At 38.9% G+C, this 23,541-nt stretch overlaps 1 protein-coding gene across 3 annotated transcripts in view; it reads right to left on the reverse strand.

Moving 5' to 3' along the window:
* Positions 1-23,541, reverse strand: part of MAP3K5 (mitogen-activated protein kinase kinase kinase 5) — a 207,460-nt gene that overhangs the window by 48,081 nt on the left and 135,838 nt on the right. For all 3 annotated transcript variants that reach the window (XM_058735399.1, XM_058735398.1, XM_058735401.1), the window contains exons 13-15: positions 21,075-21,170; positions 18,081-18,162; positions 490-623 (exon numbers count right to left, since the gene is read on the reverse strand). In XM_058735399.1, coding sequence (XP_058591382.1) covers positions 490-623; positions 18,081-18,162; positions 21,075-21,170 — 312 coding nt within the window. The remainder of the gene's footprint in view (positions 1-489; positions 624-18,080; positions 18,163-21,074; positions 21,171-23,541) is intronic.

Genomic DNA, 23,541 nt, shown 5'->3' on the forward strand with positions numbered 1-23,541 from the left:
TCTCTCCAAATTTGGGAGCAATGGCTTGGCCCGTGACCTCACTTCTCCAATGGATCCAAGAAGAGCTGTTGGTTTCTCAGTTTAGTCAGCTTACCACTGATGGAGGATGACTTCCAAGCTCTGTAGATGCTGGACTGGACACTAGAACTTCTGGTTCAAACCATGGCTGATCATGCTTACTCCCCATCTATCTGTCTAATAAAGCAACCATTCTGTGACATACCTGAGCCTAGTTCACACAGGCCATCGTCTTTTCTACTCATTAAAAGTTCTGTCCTTGTCACCTAAGAGAGGCCATCTTCCCCACCAGAGAGTTGTGTTTGAATCACTGAGTGATAAAGCAGCTAAACCTCACAGGGGGGCTGATTAAAACAGTGGAGTTTTCAGACAGAGTTTCATTAGTTAGAATATCACCAAAATATTGTCTAAGATGACATCAACAACCCAGAACACGGTGAAAACAGCTTTTATTAGCCACAAGTACTGTACCTGCTATCTCTTTCTGGGATTTCCTTTATAGCAATTCTGACTTGGTTGCTCAGGTCTCGGCCTGCGTAGACAATCCCGTAAGTGCCCTTTCCTAAAACAACTCTGTCTCCGTTCTCATCATATTCGTAGTCATACTACAAAGGGAAAAAATGGGGACAGGAGGTTGACATGTTAGTTGCATTTTACACTTAAATATCATACTTTTTCTAAGAGCATTTTTCCTTATTTTATCAGATGGCTTCAACAAGCAAAACGATACGATGAAGTTCTAAGCAGCAGCTTCAAGAACCAAAAAATAGACACTCCCAACAGAAAGCAGATAGTGTGTTCATGTTTTCACAATGGCTATGAACACAGTGAGGACTATGTATTTAGATCCAGAAAAGTACTTCTTCAAAAGCCCACTTGGATTATTTTACCCACTCAATCCTAGTTTTCATAGATCTTGGAAATGAGTATGATTAGCAATAATGTCTATCAATATCTATTCCATCTAATTAATTTTTCTTTCATTTCCCAGCTTTTAATACATCCAAGTATTACATACTCTGCCAAAAGAATAAAGCCCCTGAAAGAAAGATTTTGGGGAAGCAGAAAATTTTCATCATTGGATTCCCCAAGACAAAAAAACATTTTAAAAATTAAAGATAAGAGGAAAATTTCATCTTTGATGTAAAAAGAAATATCTACAGCCCTAAACCCCAAGCTGTCAAGCGTCTCAGTCAACTATGGAAAACTGGATCAAAATAAGAGAGGTTTAGAGAGTATCTGGTAGAGACCTCCTGAGACCTGGAAGTTTTTGGTTTCAGACTGGAATTACCAAATTTAGGGCCACCAAAAGGTCAAGCCACGACTCTAGAAACCCAGTGGAAAACTACACAGAACAGGAGAGAACATAGAACAAGCTCTTTTTCTCAGAAAGGGTTTAAGTTGGCCATTAAAAAAATTGATTTCTAACCTTTTAAGTCAACAATTTTTTTTTGTTTTTGTAGGTTTCTTTTTCTTTTTTTTTTTTTATTCAAGTATAACTAAGATGTAATGTTATATTAGTTTCAGGTACACAATACAATGACTCAATAACTCTATACATTTCTCAGTGCTCATCAGGGTAAGTGTACTCTTATTCTCCTTTATCTATTTAACCCTTTCCTGATCCACATCCCCTCTGGCAACCACCAGTTTGTTCTCTAGGGTTTTTGGTCATCTCTTTTTTTCTTTGTTTGCTTTGTTTCTCAAATTCCACATATGAGTCAAATCAGATAGGTACTAGTTTTTCTCTGACTGACTTCACTTAGCATTATGTGCTCTAAATCCACCCATGTTGTTGCAAATGGCAAGATTTCATTCTTTTTTATGGCTGAGTAATATTCCATTATAATAGATATCATCTATCAATGGACATGTGAGTTACTGCCATATTTGGGTATTTTAAGTAATACTGCAATAAACACAGGGGTGCATGTATTTTTTTTGAATTAGTGTTTTCATTTTCTTTGGGTAAATATCCAGTAGTGCAATTACTGGATAATACAGTAATTACATTTTTAATTTTTTTGAGAAACCGCTGTTTTCCACAGTGATTCCACCTGTTTGTATTCGTACCAAAGAGTACACAAGGATTCCTTTGTCTTCACATCTTCACCAACACTAGTTAGTTCTTGTGTTTTTGATTTTAGCCATTCTGACAGGTATGAAGTGATATTTCATTGTAGTTTTGATTTGCATTTCCTTAATGATGAGTGATGGTGAGCATCTTTTTCACCATCTGGATATATTCTTTGGAGAAATACCTGTTCAGGTCCTCTGTCCATTTTTTAAATTGGATTATTTGTGGTTTTTTGGTGTTGAGTTGTGTAAGTTCTTCATATATTTTGGATATTAACTACTTATCAGATATATTATTTAAAAATTTCTTCTATATACAGTATGTTGCCTTTTTGTTTTGTTTTACTGATGGTTTCCTTTGCTGTGCAAAAGCTTTTTATTTTGGTGTAGTCTCAACAGTTTGCTTTTGCTTTTGTTTCCTTTGCCAGAAAAGACATATTGAGAGAAGTGTTGCTATGGCTGATGATAAAAAATTACTGCCTATGTTTTCTTCTAGGAGTTTTATGGTTTCAGATCTCACACTTAGGTCTATAATCTATTTTGAGTTTATTTTTTGTGTATGGTGTGAGAAAAGGGTCCAGTTTCATTCTTTTGCTGTCCAGTTTTCCCAGCACCACTTGTTAAACACATTATCTTCTCCCCATTGTATATTCTTGCCTCCTTAGTCTCAGATTGACCATATAAGCAGGGGTTAATTCTGGGCTCTTTATTGTGTTCCAATAATCTATGTGTTTATTTTTGTGCCAGTACCATACTGTTTTGATTATAGTTTTACAGTATATCTTGAGACCTGGGATTGTGATACATCCAGTTTTGTTCTTTTCTAAGATTGCTTTGGTTATTTGGGGCCTTTATATATTTTAATATTATTTGTTCTAATTCTGTAAAAAACGTTGTTGGTATAGGGATGCCTGGGTGGCTCAGTTGGTTAAGTGTCCAGCTCTTGATTTCAGCTCAGGTCACGATCTCACGGTTTGTGAGTTAGAGGCCCACATAGGGCTCTGCACCAGCAGTGTGGAGCCTGCTTGGGATTCTCTATCTTCCTCTCTCTGCACCTCCCTGGCTCATGTGCTCTCTCTCTTTCTGTCTCAAAATAAATAAATAAAACTGAAAAAAAATTTCTTTTAAATGTTGGTATTAATAGGAATTGTATTAAATCTGTAGATTGCTTTGGGTAGTATGGACATCTTAATGATATTGGTCCTGCCAATCCATGAGCAGAGCATATCTTTCCATTTGTTTGTGTGATCTTTAATTTCTTTCATCAGTGCTTTATAGTTCATGGAGTACAGGTTTTTCAACTCCTTGGTTATATTTATTCCTAGGTATTTTATTCTTTTTGATGAAATTGTAAATGCAATTGTTTTCTTAATTTCTCCTTCTGGTACTTCATTATTAGTGTATAGAAATGCAGCAGATTTGTGTATATTAATTTTGTATCTTGCAACTTTACTGAATTCATTTATCAGTTGTAGTTTTTGTTTGTTTGTTTCGTTTTGTTTTTTGGTAGTCTTTAGGGTTTTCTATATATAATATCATGACATATACAAATAGTGAAAGTTTTACTTCTTCCTTACCAATTTGGATGCCTTTTATTTCTTTATGTTGTCTGATTGCTGTGGCTAGGACTTTAGTACTATGCTAAATGAAAGTGGTGAGAGTAGACATCCTTGTCTTATTCCTGACCTTAACGGAAAAGCTTTCAGTTTTCATCGAGTATGATGTTAGCTGTGGGTTTTTCATATATGGCCTTATTATGTTGAAGTATGTTCCCTCTAAACCTACTTTGTTGAGTGTTTTTATCACGAACGGATGCTGTACTTTTGTCAGATGTTTTTTCTGCATTCATTGAAATGGTCAAATGGCTTTTATCCTTCCTCTAGTTGATGTGATGTATCATATTGAACGATTTTTTAAATGTATTGTTGGGTTTGGCTTGCTAATATTTTGTTGAGGATTCTTGCATCCTCAAAATAAATATTTTATTTATTTTTTTTGATGAGTCTGGCTAAAGGCTTATGAATTTTGTTGATCTTTCCAAAGAACCAGCTCCTGGTTTCACTGATTTGTTCTATTGTATTTTTTAGTCTCTATCTCATTTATTTCTTCTCTAATCTTTATTATTTCTTCCTTCTACTGGCTTTGGGTTTTTTTTTTCTAGTTCCTTTAAGTGTAAGGTGAGGTTGTTTATTTGAGATATTGCTTCTTGAGGTAGGCCTGTATTGCTATATAATCTTTCCTCTCGGAATAGATTTTGCCGCATCCCAAAGATTTTGGACTGTTGTATTTTCATTTTCATTTGTCTCCATATATTTTTTAATTTCCTCTTTGATTTGTTTATTGACCCATTCATTGTTTATTGGCATGTTATTTGGCAACCATGTGTTTGTATTCTTTTCCAGATTTTTTTCTTGTCCTTGATTTCTAGTTTCATACCATTGTGGTCAGAAAAGATGCATGATATGATTCCAGTCTTTTTGAATTTATTGAGACTTGTTTTGAGGCCTAAGGTGATCTATTCTGGAGAATGTTCTATGTGCACTTCAAAAAAATATGTATTCTACTTTTGGGGGATGGAATGTTCTAAATATATATACATATTTATACCTATACCTATACCTATACATATACCTAAATATATGTTAGGTCCATTTGGTCCAATGTCTCATACAAAGCCACTGTTTCCTTGTTGATTTTCTGTCTAGATGATCGATATATCCATTGAAGTAAGTGGGATGTTAAAGTCCCCCACTATTATTGTATTACTGTCGATTTCTTCCTTTATGTCTGTTAATAGTTGCTTTATGTATTTAGGTGCTGCAATGTTGGGTGCATAAATATTTATAATTTTATATCCTCTTGTTGGATTGTTCCCTTTATCATTATGTAGTGTCCTTATTTGTCTCTTGTTACCGTCTTTGTTTTAGTCTATTTAGTCTGATAGAAGTACTGCTACCCCAGCTTTCTTTTTGCTCCAATGTGCATAGTAAATATTTTTCTTTTTTTAAAAAAAAATTTTTTTTTCCAACTTTTTTTTTTATTTATTTTTGGGACAGAGAGAGACAGAGCATGAACGGGGGAGGGGCAGAGAGAGAGGGAGACACAGAATCGGAAACAGGCTCCAGGCTCCGAGCCGTCAGCCCAGAGCCTGACGCGGGGCTCGAACTCACGGACCGCGAGATCGTGACCTGGCTGAAGTCGGACGCTTAACCGACTGCGCCACCCAGGCGCCCCAGTAAATATTTTTCTATTCCCTCATTTTCAATCTCCAGGTGTCTTTAGGTCTGAAGTGAGTTTCTGGTAGGTAACATATAAATGGGCCTTGCTTTTTTTATCCATCCAGTCACTGTCTTGATTGGAGCATTTAATCCGTTTACATTCAAAATAATTATTCAGGTATGTACTTGTTGCCATTTTATTACTTGTTTTATGGTTGTTTTTGTCATTCTCTGTTCCTTTTTTTTCTTTTGTTCTCTTCCCCTGTAGTTTGATGGGACATGCTTGGATTCTTTAGCTTTCTTTAGTGACATGCTTGGATTCCTTTCTCTTTCGTGTTTGTGTACCTATTGCAGGTTTTTGATTTGTGGTTACCATTAGGTTCATATATAACATCTCATGTATACAGCAGTCTATAATATCCAAGATAGTAGAAAGTGGGTTCTGGTGTTGGCAATATGGTGGGCTTGGCATCTGGCAAACTTCCTGCTAAAAACACTTACATAAAAAAAGAGTAGACATACTTTTAAATGCCTAGCAGTACTTAGAGAAAAGTAAAGAAGACTGCCAGGAGCTAGAAATAAAGAGAAAAAGAACTACTTCAGGAGTAATCACAACTGATGTCCTTATAGCCCAAGGGGGGAGGGATGAGGGCTGGGCTTTCAGTTTAATTAATCTTGGCCAGGGGTTGGCGAATGCTTTCTCTGAAGGGTCAGAGATTGAATACTTTTAAGATTTATGGGCCATATGACCTCTGTGGCAACTACTCAACTCTACCATTGTAGCATGAAACCGCTCAGTCGATATTTAAACAGAGGGGCATGCTTGCGTTCCAATAAAACTTCATTTACCAAGGGTACTGGCAGGATGGATTTGGCCTTTGGGCTATAGTTTGTCAACCCCTTATCTGATTCTGTGGTCTTAATGCCCATGAGAGGATCGGAAATGGGACCTTGTGTCTATACCAGGGGAAGAGCTAGCATACCCCAAATCAGGGCCCACGAAGGACTATAATTTGATGAACAGGTAGATTAGAAAAAAGCCCATTACACTGGGAAGCCAAAATAAAGCTCATCTGTCTTAGACTGAGTTTTGGGTAGACAAAAACAAGTCTCCTCTGAATACTTTCAACCACAGGCTGATCCTCATGCTGGTTTAATTCAAATTTACACCTATCATGATACCCATAACTGGTCTTGAGCTTGGGACATCCCTGGAGTGCTAATAGAAACAAAGCAAAAATATTTTAAAGGAGATTCCCTTAATATGGGCTATTTAGGATTCTCGCTGACAGTATGTCATTGAAATTAAGCTCACATCCCAAAATTTTAAAATATATAAAGAAATAATTCACCACCAGTGAGTCAGCTGATTTGACAACTATCGATCTTCCCAAACCTCCTAAAGTAAAAGAAACAAAAACTTTAAAATAAGTACAGGGGTGCCTGGGTGGCTCAGTGGTTAAGCGTCCGACTTCAGCTCTGGTCATGATCTCATGGTTCGTAAGTTTGAGCCCCACTTTGGGTGCTGTGCTGACAGCTCAAAGTCTGGAGCCTGCTTTGGATTCTGTGTGTGTGTCTCTCTCTCTGTCTGCCCCCGTTCGCGTTCTGTCCCTCTCCCTCTCAAAAATAAATAAATGTTTAAAAAAATTTAAATAAGTACATTTAACATAAAGATATAAAATAGGAAATCAAAAAGCATGAGAAAAGGAGATAATACATTCTTAAAAAAGGCTGGGCAGATCGAAGACAGAATCAAACATAACTTCCAAAAATTAAGCCCTTACTAGGAAAAATAAAAATAAATTCACATGCAGATATGGTATAGGGAAATTACAAAATGAAAAGTAAACAGAGGTCATAAAGCAGAGATAAAAAGGACAAATTACCTACAAAGGTGGTAATCAGATCACTCTGCAAACTCTCTAGGGTACATACACTTGACTTGAGGGACTTCGGCCAAGGAGGATGAGGAAAATACGGTTTTGTCATTACTAGCTTCGGTTTATTTATTTCCAAGAGGTTTCCAAGCATTGACAGAAGGCAATTAGTTGAATTCTCTCGGGGAAAACTATGCCTAATATCACGCCATGACTGGGTGAGCACTGACCTCCCCGTCACGAGCTCTTCTCTGGAAGGGAGGCATCTTACTTTCCCATTGGCATCACTGTACAAAATCTCAATGTATACACACCCATGTACATAAAAGAATACTCCTGTTGTAGATGTCTAATGTAAGACTGAAGACTGTCCTAGTCCAGAGCAGAAGATCAGGCATGTTTTCAGGATGAGGGAATAGGGGGAAGGAATCTTTTAGCGATTTCCTCTAACTGGAAGATGAAACTGGGCTCCAGCAAAGAGGCAGTAAAAATAGTAAAAAAAAAAAAAAAAAAATTCCACCAGGTAGATCCTAAGTCTCTGCACCCAATTCCTGTGGCCCAGACTTCCATCATACTGTGCCACACATGCTGGAAATCTACCAGCCAGGACCCAGGCCAGCAGGAGGCAGGGCAGGGACTATCACCAAAGTAGCTCATCTTTGCTAGTGTGCCCTAGAAAGGGCATAGAAACCTATACACTGAACTTAGTACTACCACCACATTATTATAATGCTTTATAATTTTTAAAAACTTTTTTAATGTTTATTCATTTTTAAGAGAGAGAGAGACAGAGAGTGAGTGGGAGAGGGGCAGAAAGAGAGGAGACACTGAATCTGAGAGAGGGAGAATCTGAAGCAGGCTCCAGGCTCCGAGTTGTCAGCACAGAGCCCGATGCAGGGCTTGAACCCACTAACCATGAGATCATGACCCAAGCTGAAGTCAGATGCTCAACTGACTGAGCCAACCAGGTGCCCCTAGAATTTTTTTAATAAAGTTTATTTATTTATTTTTGAGACAGAGAGAGAGAGAGAGAGAGAGAGAGAGAGAGAGAGAGAGAGAGAAAATATATGTGGGAGGGGCAGAGAGAAAAGGAGACAGAGAATCTTAAGCAGGCACCACACTGTCAGTGCAGAGCCTGGCCTGGTGGGGCTTGAACTCACAAACTGTGAGATCATGACCTGAGCCAAAATCAGGAATCAGATGCTTAACCCACTGAGTCACCCAGGCGCCCCATATAATGCTTTGTAATTTAAAAGAAAAAAAAACAACTGTCAATAACCTATCTCATTGGAGAGTCATAATAAGCCTGTGTCATAGCAGGAAAGGTCTATGATTAGGTTCAATTTACAAATGCTCAGAAATATCTTTCCTAGTGAAAACGAGTTGTGGTTTAATCCCAACTCACAATTCCTGATTCAATATTCTTACCACTACCAATGTTGTACGGATGTTCTTACTTGTTTCCAAACACCATTTCTATAAATGTAGTCCAGTATATCCTCAAGATGCACTGAACATCCATTCTCTTCTTCAGGTATCTGGTAGACATCTGGGGGCCACCTTAGACTTCATTCTTTTCTTTCCCTTACTCCCCATATCAAACTGATTGCCAAATGCTGTTAGGTATACCTGCTCTTGCCTTGAATCAGGCCCTCCTTTCTTCTGTACTAATTCTACAGACTCTTACCTGGCCTTCCTGTCCCCTGCTCTCTTGTTGCCTTGTTTCTTGATCCATTCTCCACTAAGTTGACAGTGAACTTCCCAAAGTCCAAAGTTCCAGAGTGAGCTGTCCATGTTTGTATCACTGCCTTTGCTTTATCGGTTTCTCGTCACTTTCAGAATCAAAGCCCAACTCCTTAGCACAGCAGAAATGCCCTTCAGGTTCTTACTGCTGCCTCCGTGGCCCACCTTCTCGCTTGTCAATCTCCTCCAAAAATTCAGTGAGGCTCCCGAGATCTTTGTGCCTTTACCCATGCTGTGTTTTCTACCTGGGTAATTGTGCCTCATCTTTCAAAACCAAGCCCTAGGAAGCTTTCCCGAACTGTCCACCTGACCCTCGAAAGCTGGGTTACTTTCTGGTCGGATGTGCTCCCAAGCCTTTCTGCCCTCATTCATGCTTTTGTAACTCTTCCTTCTCTTACTCAATCTGTATCTCAGTCTGGACTCTGAGCTTTGCAAGAGCTGGGATTTATCTTTAATTGCTCTATCCCCATATCTAGTTTGTAGGAGATGTTCAGTAATTATTTAATTGAGTAATCAAGCTATAGACAATTTCATGAGAACCCTTTTTTGTTTTCTTGTTTGTTTTTATAAACCAGGTGCCAAAACAAAACATTGAAAGTTGGTATCAGTTTATTTTTGGTTGAAGGGAGTTGGGCCACAGGGATATATATATAGTGTGTGTGACGAAGAATATATAAGCCCGCGTGAGGCCGCTCAAGTTTTAGTTTTCCTCTGGATTTAAAGCATCAAAAGACTATTCTTTTTTAAAAGACTATGTATTAGGTATGGCAGTTGATTTCCTGTTGAACAAAGTGGTCATAGTAAGAGAAAAAGAGGACTTTAATAAGGCCAAAGTGACTGAAAACCATTCCAGTGAGTAACTGCTTGCTTGGTTTTTAAATCTCTTCTTTCTATTCTTATCGTGCTGAGATATAAACTGAAAAGGCAGGTTTGAGGAGACTGGGCTGGCCTATAAGGACAGAGAATTATCTATGTGATAGCCAAAAAAACTAGAAGGGCTGGGCTACAGGCCAAGGGAAAACAAGGTGTGTTAAATTAGAAATATGGGAAAAGTTAGGGGTGGAGGAAAGAGTGATTTGAAAGATAAAAGGTAAGATTACACTGCTTATGTAGTTTGCATTCTATTTCTAGGCAATAGGCAATAGGAATTTGGTTGTTGCTAAGGGAAACAATTGCATCTCAAAGCAGTGACGGGAATACTTCTAGAAGCATCCCTCTATTGTTGCCTGCCCAGAGCAATCTAAGCCTGGCACTGAAAAGGGAATCAGCGGAGGAAGACAAGGCCAAACAACGAAGTGGTGATTCACTTACTTTTCACGCTGTCAAGGGACCCACAGTAAAGCCACCACCTTCTGAAAGGCCATGCACTTCCTTCTGGTGCTTAATTACATGAGGTGAGTGGTCACCTCATTTAAATGTCAAACACATTTGGGGCACCTGGGTGGCTTAGTGGTTGGGCAACCGACTTCGGCTCAGGTCATGATCTCACAATTCGTGAGTTCGAGCCCCGCATCGGGCTCTGTGCTGCCAGCTCGGAGCCTGGAGCCTGCTTCAGATTCTGTGTCTCCCTCTCTCTCTCTGCCTCTCCCCCACTCGCACTCTGTCTCTCAGAAATGAATAAACGTTAAAAAAAATTTTTTTTTTAAATGTCAAACACATTAATAACTATTAATGACACGAATAAAATGCTACAAATGCTGTAGGTACAAATATCTAGTTTTATAGCCCTCTTCTCCCTCTGGCCTTTACTCACATATTACCTTCTCAATAAGCCATCCCTGGCGTCTTGGTCTAAACTTGCTTGCTCCGTTATGCTGTAACTTCCTGAATCCTTCCCCGCTTAATTTTTCTCCTTAATACGGATTATTATCAAACATGCTATGTATTTTACTTATTTATGTTGTTCATTCTTGGTCTTTCACTAGAACGTAAGTTTAGTGAGGGTAGGGATTTGTCTCAATTGTTCCCTCTGCTGTATCCCTTGCATCTAGAATAGTGTCTACCACTACCAGGTGTCCAGTAACTATTAGTTGAGTGAACTGAATTTGTACCCATCAATGTCGCATAAAGATGATTCCAGGAATGCCTGGGTGGTTCAGTCGGTTAAGCGTCTGACTTCAGCTCAGGCCATGATCTCGCAATTCGTGAGCTTGCGCCCTGCGTCGGGATCTGCACTGGTGGTATGGCGCCTGCTTGGGATTCTCTCTCTTTCTCTCTCTCTTTGCCCCTTCCCCACTTGTGCTCTCTCTCTCAAAATAAATACCTAGGCTTTAAAAAAAAGATTATTTTAAGCTGAAAACATCCGAATAAAACTTCATTAAAAACCTTATCCAAACTTCTTTTGCTGGCTTAAGCAGAGCATCCTGAAAATATAGCTGCCAATATCCTCTCTCTGGTTTAGGGCCATTGGTACCTGGATGAGAGATTACAGAAACAAAACCTTGCCAAAACTTTCTGTACCTTCCACTTTTTTTGTCATTAGTTTCCCACATTGTGCTTTTCCTTCAAGTCCTATCAAGGACTTTTCTTAGTAGGATAAACCAACTTAACTCTGGGTAGTCGGAAGCCACTTTGCATGCTCCCTGTACATGATTAAGTGTTGTCTTTCTTCTTGTTAAACTGTCTTTTGTCAGTTAATTTGCAGGCCCCTAATCATTGAACCTAAGTTGGTAGAGGAAGAAGTTGTTATTTCCTACCAATAGGTGAATGAATAACAAATTGATATTCATATCATACAACAGCGTGAGTGAAATGTTTTCTCAGTGTAGTAAATATGGGTGTTGAGCTTCAGATATACACAAAAATAGAAACAAAGGGGTGCCTGGGTGGCTTAGTCAGTTAAGCATCTGACTCTTGAGTTTCGACTCAGGTCATGATCTCCCGGTTCATGCGACTGAGCCCTGCACTGGGCTCTGCACTGACAGCATGGAGTCTGCTTGGGATTCTCTTTCTCCCCCGTCTCTGCCCCTCCCCCACATGTGTGTGCACTCTCTCTCTCCCTCTCAAAATACATAAATAAACTTAAAAAAATAGGATGTTAAAGAAGAACCAATGTGATACCTAATGATTCCAAACTGATTTAAATGAGTTCTAAACCATAATTCACTGTTAATGTTCGTGAAAGAAATCATCAGAAAAGGAAACGGTAAGGTATTTTATCATTCTGCAGATGTTTAAGTCAAAGGAAAATGTTCTTTTTATCTTGCTTGTCTCCACTTCACCCAACAAGGGGCCAACTTTCTCTTTATGCACATTGAAAAGTAGGTACAAACAGGTTCACAGGGCCACGTGCTCTGATTACCTCAGGTTTATGCCAGTCATATGCCCATTTTGAGAAAACAGTGAGGTACAAATGAATGTAAGAAAAAGAGGGCAGAGAGGAAAAGGGAGGGATGGAGGGAGGGAAAGAGAAAGAGAATGGGGTTACGGAGAGTTAGAATGTATGTATGTGTTTGGGGGAGGAGTGAGGAGGGAGACATAACACATTTTGTATTGGGGTCCAAAAGGACCTCAGTAATTTGCATCTGGTGTTTTCTTCCAGGAAATAAAAAGAGAAAGAGATGAAAAGAGAATGAGTCAATAATGCCTGGTTTATGACATGCAGCTTGATTACGGTGTTCATTCTTTCCCTGACTCAACACTGATGGAACCACTTTCAAGCCAACATCACAGCATCTACTCTGTCCCTTTCAATCCATGGCCCTCTCCCCACAGCATGAGATATTTTTAAACAATACCGGCTTTATCACACCCTGCCTTCAAACCCTTCCATGCCTCTGATCTGACTGAACTACTTCTGCTTGGATGCCTCATACCATGTGAGAGTATGTGATTAAAAAGGAAACAGAGCCGGGGCGCCTGGGTGGCGCAGTCGGTTAAGCGTCCGACTTCAGCCAGGTCACGATCTCGCGGTCCGTGAGTTCGAGCCCCGCGTCGGGCTCTGGGCTGATGGCTCGGAGCCTGGAGCCTGTTTCCGATTCTGTGTCTCCCTCTCTCTCTGCCCCTCTCCCGCCCGTTCATGCTCTGTCTCTCTCTGTCCCAAAAATAAATAAAAAACATTAAAAAAAATTAAAAAAAAAAAAAAAAAAGGAAACAGAGCCACAGCCCTGCCCCGGGATGTTCACAGTCTGGTGCAGGCTCTCAAATTACAATGCTGTAAGAAGAGCTAGGGCAGGGGAGTGGGCAGAAATGCTAGGAGAGCAGAGAGAAGGGAGAGGTGGTGTTGAGACATGATTCAAAGAAAAACATGACACTTGACTTGCATCTCAAAAAAATTAGGATGTAGTCACCAGGTCAGACAGAAAAGAAAAAGCATGTGGAGTTGGGTGTCTGCAGGTCAAACCTAGGGGCAGGAAAGCTTGGCCTTCCAGAAAATGGAAAAGAGTTCGGCAATCCCAGCCCACAGGGCAGAAAGGAAAGGCCGTGTTACAGCCAGAGGGTTGAGAACATGGTATCCGTCGTAACCTTGTTCTACCAAGAGTAGCATCAAAGGTTTTTAATGAGGGGAGTCACAGGATTAAATCGGGTGAGAGATCTTTCTGATGATGACAGAGATGCATATTGATGGCAGGAGAGAGATAGGCCACAGGAGAGGTGGTGAAGACCTGAGATGGGGGAATGACAGAGACGATGAGGTAAAGGGGCTGGAGGGGTGACCTGGTGTGAAGAGGAAGAGAGGCAGAGCAGAGGTTTCTCCCAGGGGGCTGCCTTGGGTTACTGGGTAGATGCCCTTGCTGTTGGTGGAAATACGGAAGGCTGAGAGAACAAAAGTAAGGATTACAGCTGATAAGTGTTAGAACTCTTATGGGTAACTGCAATCAATTGTTCAATGATTTCAATATAAACTTACCGATTAAACTATTTAAGAAATGGATTCACTGCCTGTCCCTATCAAAATACATCCTAGAGTCGAACGACATGGACTTGAATCGAAAGAAGCTGTTTCTCTTTCTGTTTAAAGCAGAAAAGTCCTCTGAGAGTGGTACTGACCTATATTTGAAACTACCTTGAACAGTTTGCACTAATCTTGAAAAAATATACAAATTTGAGCTAGGAAAGGGTATTTAAGATATTCTTTGTCCATTCTCACTTGAGGAACGAAATTATCTTAGCCCAGCCAAGAGCATGAGTTTTGTCCAGAGTTATAAAATTGGCTGTTAGCAAAATTAGGACTAGAATCCAAAGCTCCAGACACCAGCTCAGGGGTTATAGCAGAGTCAAGTTTAATCAGTTGGAGAAGGGGACTGACCATGACCTGAAGGAGGCTGAATCCCTCCCACAATTGTACTGCCTCAAAGAAACCTTACCATTCAAATAAAAAAGAAAAGCAGGTCTTAATATAGGCTTCGGATAAGAACATCCAGAAGTCTAGGGATTAGTTTCAAATTTGTGGTTTATAGAACCACTTTGATAATGTTTGCCAATACTGACAATACACTAAGTGAAGTTAAAACCACTAAATCCATTAAAACCAACATTTTAAAAAAATTAATTATTCATTTTTAAAAATTTAAATCCAAGTTAGTTATTCTATAGTGTAATAATGATTTCAGGAATAGAATTTAGTGGTTCATCACTTACATAAAACACCCAGTGCTCATCCCAACAAGTGTCCTCCTTAATGCCCATCACCTATATAGCTCATCCCCCCAATCCCCTGCACTCCAGCAACCCTCAGTTTGTTCTCTGTATTTAAGAGTCTCTTATGGTTTGCCTCCCTCTCTGCTTTTATCTTATTTTTGCTTCCCTTCCCCTATGTTCATCTGTTTTGTTTCTTAAATTCCACATATGATGAATATCTAAGAAATATAATCATGAAGTTATCATAAATTATGCAAAAACACAAGTTCAGGCTATTTAATAACTCCTATTATAAAGGTGCTCTGGCTACAAAGGGACATTCAATGAGAGAAAGAGTGAAGAGGGATAGATATCACCATGTGTGGAGCCCAGAGCATCATCACAATCTCTGTTCATTTCTATTGTGTCCACAGGACACCCTCCCCCCCCAACACACACATGTCAACAATGTCTGTACTTGGGGTTTAATGGCAAACTAGCCCAACACTTAAAACAAGTGTGCTTGATTCACTATATATATATATATATATATAGTTGATTCACTATATATATATATATATGTATATATATATATATATATATATATAGTTGATTCAACTATATATATATATATATATATATATATATATATACATATATATATATATATATATATATATGCTATACAGTCCACTGGGAATACTGTAGAGGCATTCTCTGTCATGGATTTTAAATTATTCTGATAGAATGCAAAGGATAGAGTGTAAAACTGTTTTTCCAACATTAAAAGAATAGCATCCCTGTACTTACTTGAGAAGAGTGAGTCAGAAGCACTTTGATGAATCAGGAATACTGTATAAGCTGTTGTGAGTGTGTGTGTGTGTGTGTGTGTGTGTGTGTGTGTGTGTGAGGTCAGCACAGCTAAAACCCTCAGGCTATTCCTAGGAAGAAGCCTGAGCATTTATTTCCCTTCTGATTTGTTTGGTGAGTATTTTCAGTGCTCGCAGTAGGATTGTCTGACTGGGAAGGGCCCCTCACACAGCCACCCTATTTATTACTGTGTCCAGTTCAAAGGATCTTGATTCCGTATCTTCTTGACAGCTCTTTGAAAACTGATCTACCTACTTTTTTTTTTACATTGTAGGAAACTGAGTCTTACAAAACTCAGCTGGCAATGTTCATCACAAATTCTAAGGCAATTAGAACTGCTTTGTGCTATGCATATGGTAAAAGTGGCTCCCGGAGAAGAGTCTCTAGACTGTTGATTCAATCAGTTAAGAAGACCAAGTTGTGACATATGGCTACCACAGCCTGGCTATGCTATGTGTATTTCTGGTAAGATTTAGTCCCTCAAGGAAGGGTATAAAGTAAAGGACAGCTATCACTGGTTGAACAAAAGCCAGCCTTTTTATGACACTGCAGAGGAACTTTATGGATTTTCCAGTCCACTCCCATCATCATTTTGTATTTACTAATGGATGTGTTTCATTTTCATTGTCTTTGTTCCCTTTTACCTTGGTAGTTGCTATGTATCAAGTGACTAAATTTAAACCAAGTAAAAACAGAGATAATGAGGTATAGTAAAAGAGCACTGATGTAGGAGCCTAGAGATCTAGTTTCTAACATAATACTGAAATAAGAAAATACAAAATTGTGGGATACAGGTGTGCTGTTTCAAAGGGACACATGCACCCCCATGTTTATAGCAGCACTATCAACAACAGCCAACGTATGGAAAGAGCCCAAATGTCCATCGACGGATGAATGGATAAAGAAAATGTGGTATATATATATATATATATATATACAATGGAGTCTTACTCAACAATCAAAAAGAATGAAATCTTGCCATTTGCAACTACGTGGATGGAACTGGAGGGTATTATGCTAAGTGAAATTAGTCAGTCAGAGAAAGACAAAAATCACATGGCTTCACTCATATGAAGACTTTAAGAGACAAAACAGATGAACATAAGGGAAGGGAAACAAAAATAATACAAAAACAGGGAGGGGGATAAAACAGAAGAGACTCATAAATATGGAGAACAAACTGAGGGTTACTGGAGGGGTTGTGGGAGGGGAGATGGGCTAAATGGGTAAGGAGCATTAAGGAATCTACTCCTGAAATCATTGTTTCACTATATGCTAACTAATTTGGACGTAAATTTTAAAAAATAAAAAATAAAATTAAAAAAAAAGAAAATACAAAATTGTAAAATGTAAAACATGTACAAAAAATTAAAAAAAAAACATTACTTAAATAGACAACAAGCTAATGCACTGGGAAACATTTTTTTTTTCCAAATTAGGTCTATCATCCTTTTATAACTTTAATGAACGAGCCTCAGGCTTACCTACAAACATCAAAGCTATACAACTGCTAGGTAATTATAGAACTTAACTCTAGACAGAGTTAACACTTGGTTATTATATTTAAATTTTCTTTCAACTTCTACCCTACTGCTTCAATGTTTTTATAAAAATTCTAGTATGTGGGATGACATTATCAAAGTGATCTGGTAAATAAGTATTCCAGTCAGGCTGGTGCTATAGTTTCTTCTATTTCACTTTAACATTAGAAATGTAGGGGAGCCTGGGTGGCTAAGTCGCTCAAGCCTCCAAATCTTGATTTCAGCTTAGGTCATGATCTCAGGGTTCATGGGTTCAAGCCCCACGTCAGGCTCAGTGCTGACAGCATAAAGTCTGCTTGGGATTCTCTCCTTCTCTCTGTCCATTCCCTGCTGGCTCTCTCTCTCTCAAAAATAAATAAATAAACATCAAAAAAAAGAAATATAACTTTTAGTATCACTTGGGTTAAGAATTTTGTTCCGAGTCCAACATCAAGAGGAGCCTGGAGAAGAAGGTGGTCTACTGTCAGGCCTGGAGGAATGTCCACTTTCTGAAGGTGCTCAGCACTCCTGGGACACTCCAGTACTGGGCCTCACAGTGAGGAAGGCTCTTTACCACAGAGTAACCATGACAGTGAAAATGGACATGATCTAGAATAGATGTCTACAGTGTCCTGTGTCCATGAGGCAGAAGTCAGAGAACTGCGTTTAGAGGAACGGCAGGCATTACAGGTAATTTGTACTACCCTCCTCTCTTTATTCTATTAATCTGTAGTTGTTCCAGGTCCTCTGTGCAGTATACATAGGAGGGCCACAACCAGGTTTGTCATTCAGAATTTTCGCTGAATTGTGCTTGTTTGGGTTGCACGTATTATCAGAGGAGAATAAAAATGCGGGGGCCCTGCAGGCCGTGCATTGAGCATAATCAACCTCCTCACAGATAAAGCATAGTTACTAACAGATAAGCAAAACAAACAAACTCAGTATTCCCAGATAAGAGTTCTCCAATGTTTGCTTTTTAGCTGTTTTTTAACAAGGGGTTCTAGAAGAAGTTGCCTTGAGCATTAAGAGAAAGCTCATAGACTCTAGGTGGGCTCCCCACCTTTCACCACCACTTAGGTGCCCCCTCCACGCACAGACACATGCGCGCGCACGCTTTCCCCAGTAAGGCTTTAAGTAGTTCATTTTTTAAACAGCCGCAGAGATACTTTGTAAGACGGGCATGAAGCCTAAGTCATTACCTCCAAGGAGTCACCTTCACAATCACCTTCCTCTGTGCTTCTCCCCTTCTCTTCGGTAATGGTGTTCACCATTTCAAAAAACCTACAATGAGAATTGGTATGTGGTCACTCGCAATACGTTTGACGTTAAATATAACCCAAGTATGTTCCAGCATGGTTTCGGAGCAAAACATGGGCGCTAAGAGACTTTCTAAAATCAGGCAGTGAACAAACTATTGGTATCAGTATGAAAAATGTGACTTTCCAAAAGGGAAAACACAGGTTGGTAGGACTGTCTAGAAATTTCTGACCTAATGCCTCACTTCAAATAATAGTAATGTAATGTATTATAGAATTAGAACAATGAAGCTCGACAAACTCCTAGAAATGTTAAGAATGTGGACTTGGATATCAGGCCAAGATTGCATTTGTGTGATTTGGGGTGGGCTCTTCCACCTCTCTGAGCCTCACCTCTTAATTACAAAGTGGGGACCTCAGAAGTGTCAAATTAAAGGCTGTTATGAAGATGAGTTGATGTAGTACTTATAAAGTGCTTAGCAGACTTCACTCACTAAATATTAGCTATTATTGTTTTGCTGATGGTAATATTCTTATTTAAAATGGGACTTAACAAAAATACCCATATTCTGGAATAGTGTCTTTAAATTCTGAGGTGACTATTTGTTGTATCAACATTTCATCTGAGATACTGAACCCATTTTGCCTCCATTATCGTAAATGTGGTGTCCCATAAAAACCTATAAAACACTGATGTGAATTAGGGCTGGCTGGCTTATAGGTTTGTAAAAGAAGCCACCCCTCTTTTGGTGACATTTTCTTCAGGAGCTCTTCTTGTGAAGTTTTTGGTTTTTTGTTTTTTTCTTGTAGACCATTTCAGAGGCAAGAAAAATAGTTATAGCAAGAAACAGATTAGCCCCTATAATGCTAGCTGTGTCTAGTCTATTCAAAGGAGATGCTAAGGGTTCATAGACTTAAAGCAAGGGAGGTACTATGAACAGGGGCTGATGATCTCACAGGCAGGTTATGCTCTGCACTGCCAACCCAAGAGAAGAGCAGGTTATGTGGGATAAGAAAAGTCTACCTACCACAACTCAGAACCTTTTTATCTCTGTACCTCTTTTTTAAACCATCCACCATCTAACCATCCAACCACCCATCCATCCATCCATCCAACAAGTACTCCATACTTATAGAGTATCTACAAGGATCAAAAACTATTCTGGCCTTTGGAACTGTGACAAGGAACAAAATAGACAAAGCCCATTTGGGAGTTTGGAGTCTATCTCTGGAGTGCGACTCTTCCTTTCTCTCTACACATTTCTTGGCAGTCAATGACAAGAAAAAGAAGTTCCCAAGCGTGATCAGAATAACAGTATGCTCTGATGAAGATTAAACATCCTGATGAGTTAAAGATAAAAGCAAATTCAACCAAGAGGAAGAAGAAAGTTAAAGACCTAAAAAAAATTCTGGCTTTAAAGACAGACTTTTTTTTTTTAATTTTTTTGAATGTTTATTTATTTTTGAGAGAGACAGAGACAGAATGCGAGTGGCGTAGGGGCAGAGAGAGAGGAAGACACAGAATCCGAAGCAGGCTCCAGGCTCTGAGCTGTCAGCACAGAGCCCGATGCGGGGCTTGAACCCACGAGCTGTGAGATCATGACCTGAGCTGAAGTTGGATGCTCAACCGACTGAGCCACCCAGGCTCCCCAAAAGACAGACTTTAAGATCTGGGGTGAAGACTTCCATCAGCTAGTCACACAGTTTTTCAACGTGTACATCTCTAAGCAGAATATAATACAGTGGGATGGGAACACAATGTAATTTTTAGGAAACTAGATTCCAGAGTCACATGTGCTTGTCCAAATCCCAGATTTTACATTTTTTGGCTATATATGGTTTTAGGCTCTCCAAGATGCCATTTTTTTAAAAACTCTTTTCAATGAAGATATTAATATTAACTACCTAAGTTTTTATTTGAAGATTAAAATAGATATTAGGTCCAGAGTAAGTACTCCATAAATCTGAGCTATAATGATCATAGAAACAAATCAGTAGCCTTGAGAATTTAAGTAGAAAAGTAGACCATATATGTGCTAGGAATTATTTCTTATTTCCAAGTCTTTTTACTACATATTTTACAATAATAAAGATAAAACTATAGCCAAGAATTATGGATTAAACAAACATTTTTTCTTGTATCAAGATAAAAATGACTGACTATATACTGTAATCAGTATATTAGTCATTTACAATGGGGTCAAATAGTGATTATTTGAATAAGAAAAGCCCTAAGCAAAATTTTAAGTCCAAGCTGGCTTTTACCTGCACTTTGGTTTAAAAATTGTCACTCACTTTCCTAGATCCCCACCATCAGTCAACTGTGCTCCAAGGGAACATGAAGTCTTTAAGTATTAGCCCAAGGGAAATATACCCAGGGAGGTTCACAGAAACACAGTCCAGTCCAGTCCATGGATTTTTGGATTATCTTTTATTGGCGTATATCATATAACTAGCTCTTAACTCGAGCTGCACCCCCACCAGAAAATCCAACATAATTAGTCAGGGGTAGGGTCCAGGCAGTTTTTTAAGTGCATCAAGTGATTCCACTATGAACTAGGGTTAAGAGCCACTGTTGTAGACAATGGTGAGATTATCCAAAAGAATTCAAGAATGAAAATTTTGGTAATCATATATCGCAATAAGTGAACACTTTAAAAACGTGACATAGTATCAGGCAATTAACTGGTAAGTCTTGGTTAATGTTTTGTCTTTGGAAAAATTAATTATGACTAAGAGAAAGCTTGATTTATTAAAGAGACTCCCCTCCTCCATTCTCTGATTGTTAAACATACCCCGTAATTATAAGATGTTAGCCTAAATGCAATATTTATATAACCAGATGGCCATGAATTCCTTACATGCTCACTCATTAATTAAAAATAATGATCAGGTAAGAACAGTATTTTTTACACATAGACAATGACTAATACGTACTTTTTACAATGAAGTTCTGTACAGAAATAGATTTGGAAATCGTCAGAATTATGAAGCACATAAAGAAAACAGCATCGTTCTTCAAATTTAGAAATACTGAAACAAACAAAAAGAATTATTCAGGGAAATAGCTATGCTTCTTGCTTCTATGAATCTGTAATGAAAAATAAGTACATTTTATATCTAATCCCAGTTATGACACCATTGTTGTTTGTAACAGACAGATATAAAGAGCACTTGAAGAAGTGATGTTCCCCATAGCACGATACTAAAATTACTTCATAGTCTGAGAATTGTCCTTTTACCTATATCAGCAGACAGGGCTGCTCTGGCATGCCTGAAGGACACCTAAGCTATTTATCCCTCCAGCTTACAGGGGAAAGGCGTCCTGGCTGCCATACCACTACCCTGCGTGATCGGAGGAAAAGCTAAGTATCAACTGGCTGGGTGGGCTCAGCGATTCTGGCGCTATGGCATCTGCAGAACAATGAAATGTTTCCAAAGCTAAGAAGGCAATGTGTGGCGGCAATAAAAGCACCTCATCAGTGTCGAGATTTTAGAGGCGTGAAGAAATGTGAAACAGCACTTGGTTTTGACTCAGCGAGTGATTTTATAGCAACTGAAATAATTCGGAGTTTACCATCAGGCCATGCTATTTTATGCCAAAGGTTAGCAAAATTTTTCTGACATGGGCCAGAGAGTAAATGTTTCAGATTTTGCAGGCCAAACTACTCAGTTTTGTTGTTGGAGCAGCCTTAGACAATACACGAATGAAATGAACGTGGCTGGGTTCCAATAAAACTTTACAAAAACGGGCAGCGGGCCATATTTGGCCTGTGGGTTGTAGGTTGCCAATCCCTATTTTATGCCTTTGCATTTGGGATGCACATCATTTTTGACTCTGTAAAGAAATTCTATTCATCATTCAAGGCCCAGCTTAGATCTTACCCTCTCCCTTCCCTGTGTCTACCTTCAACAGAAAGACTTTCTCTTGCACCTCTGCTCCTTGAACATTTACATCTATCATTGCTCATCTCGAGGTCATCTCAATAGTAGCTCTTGTCATTAGCTGTTAAATGTTATGAGGCTGGGTTGTGACCTCTTTGAGAGTGGGAGTTCATGTTGTGGTCACTGTTGTATTCTTAGCAGAATAGGACTCAACATTTGACACACACCTGGAGTCTCAGTAAAATGCCCATTGACTGAGCTGAGCAAATCCTGAGGGGATGCAAGACAAACTGCTGACTTAGTTGGATTTTTCTCTGTAGTTTGTTATCTCTTCATCAAGAAGGAAGCCAAGAGTAGTTAGCTCTCTTTGAAGCCATAAACTACAGCTTGAGTTTCTCAACATAGGAACCAGAAATAGCCACATAGAAAGAAGCATTCTACGCATATGCTGTAAGTCACAACAAAGGCGTATGTAGTGATGCCATACTTAAATTTAAAAAAATGTTCCTTGGAAAATAGATATGATAAAATGGAATTTATATTACCATACTTTCATAAACTGCTTAAAAACGCAGCAATAAACGAGTGCCTTCCTGATGACTGGTTTTAAAAATTAAATATTAAGAGAGTAAAACTTTATTTGAGAAGGCTGGGTTGGAAAGATATATAATGAGTCAGTCTATTATCTTGCTTGCTTCTGTTCAGATCCTTCATGAGGTAACAGGTGGTTTTACCAGGCAAACTCCAATTATCAGTGACTCAGACGGCTCTAGCAGTTCATGCTCCATCAAAACCAATTATTATTATGCCACAAGCAACAGGGTATTGCATAACTGGCCTGCAGAAATCTGCTTCCTCTCATTTCTATTATGTGGAAATAAATAGTAAACACAACTAATTTGGCTTGAAATTTCCAAGAGCTGGTTTTTAGACTGAGCTTCTATATAACAAGTGTTTAAATGTTTAACCAGTGGTTCTCGCTTCTAAGAAAAAAAAAAAAAGTCTCATTTCTATATCCCAGGAACTGGTATTTCCTGAACCACTGGCATTATGATGGCAATGTCAGAACTGAACCACTGAAGTGAGCCGCTAGAATTTCAGGAACACCTCATTAACAGCGACCTCAGGAAAAGTTTTTTAAAAATAAATTCCCTATAGTCTCTTTAACAGTCACATTAATGTTAACTACAGGATATGCAACCTGATAGATGGCGTGTAGCTTTTTGGCTCCACCTCACAGGAGATTAATTCCTGAAACACCAAAAAGACCGGAAAACCGTCCTATCACATACACCAACAGCTCAACCAGCTAGAGAGGATCCAAATAGCTCACTTTTATCTACACCTTGATCCTGGTCCACAGTCCACATTTATCCCTCATTCTCCATATTTGGAGCAGGTGACAAGCACAGAGTCAGTTCAACTAACAGTGAAAGTTTTGGTTGCAAATCTTTTTATAATAGAGATAGAAAAGGTTGAGCATTTTCATCAATAGAGGATTCTTGAAGTTCTTTGCATT

This window comes from Neofelis nebulosa, chromosome 6 (assembly GCF_028018385.1).
Source record: "Neofelis nebulosa isolate mNeoNeb1 chromosome 6, mNeoNeb1.pri, whole genome shotgun sequence".
NCBI lineage: Eukaryota > Metazoa > Chordata > Mammalia > Carnivora > Felidae > Neofelis > Neofelis nebulosa.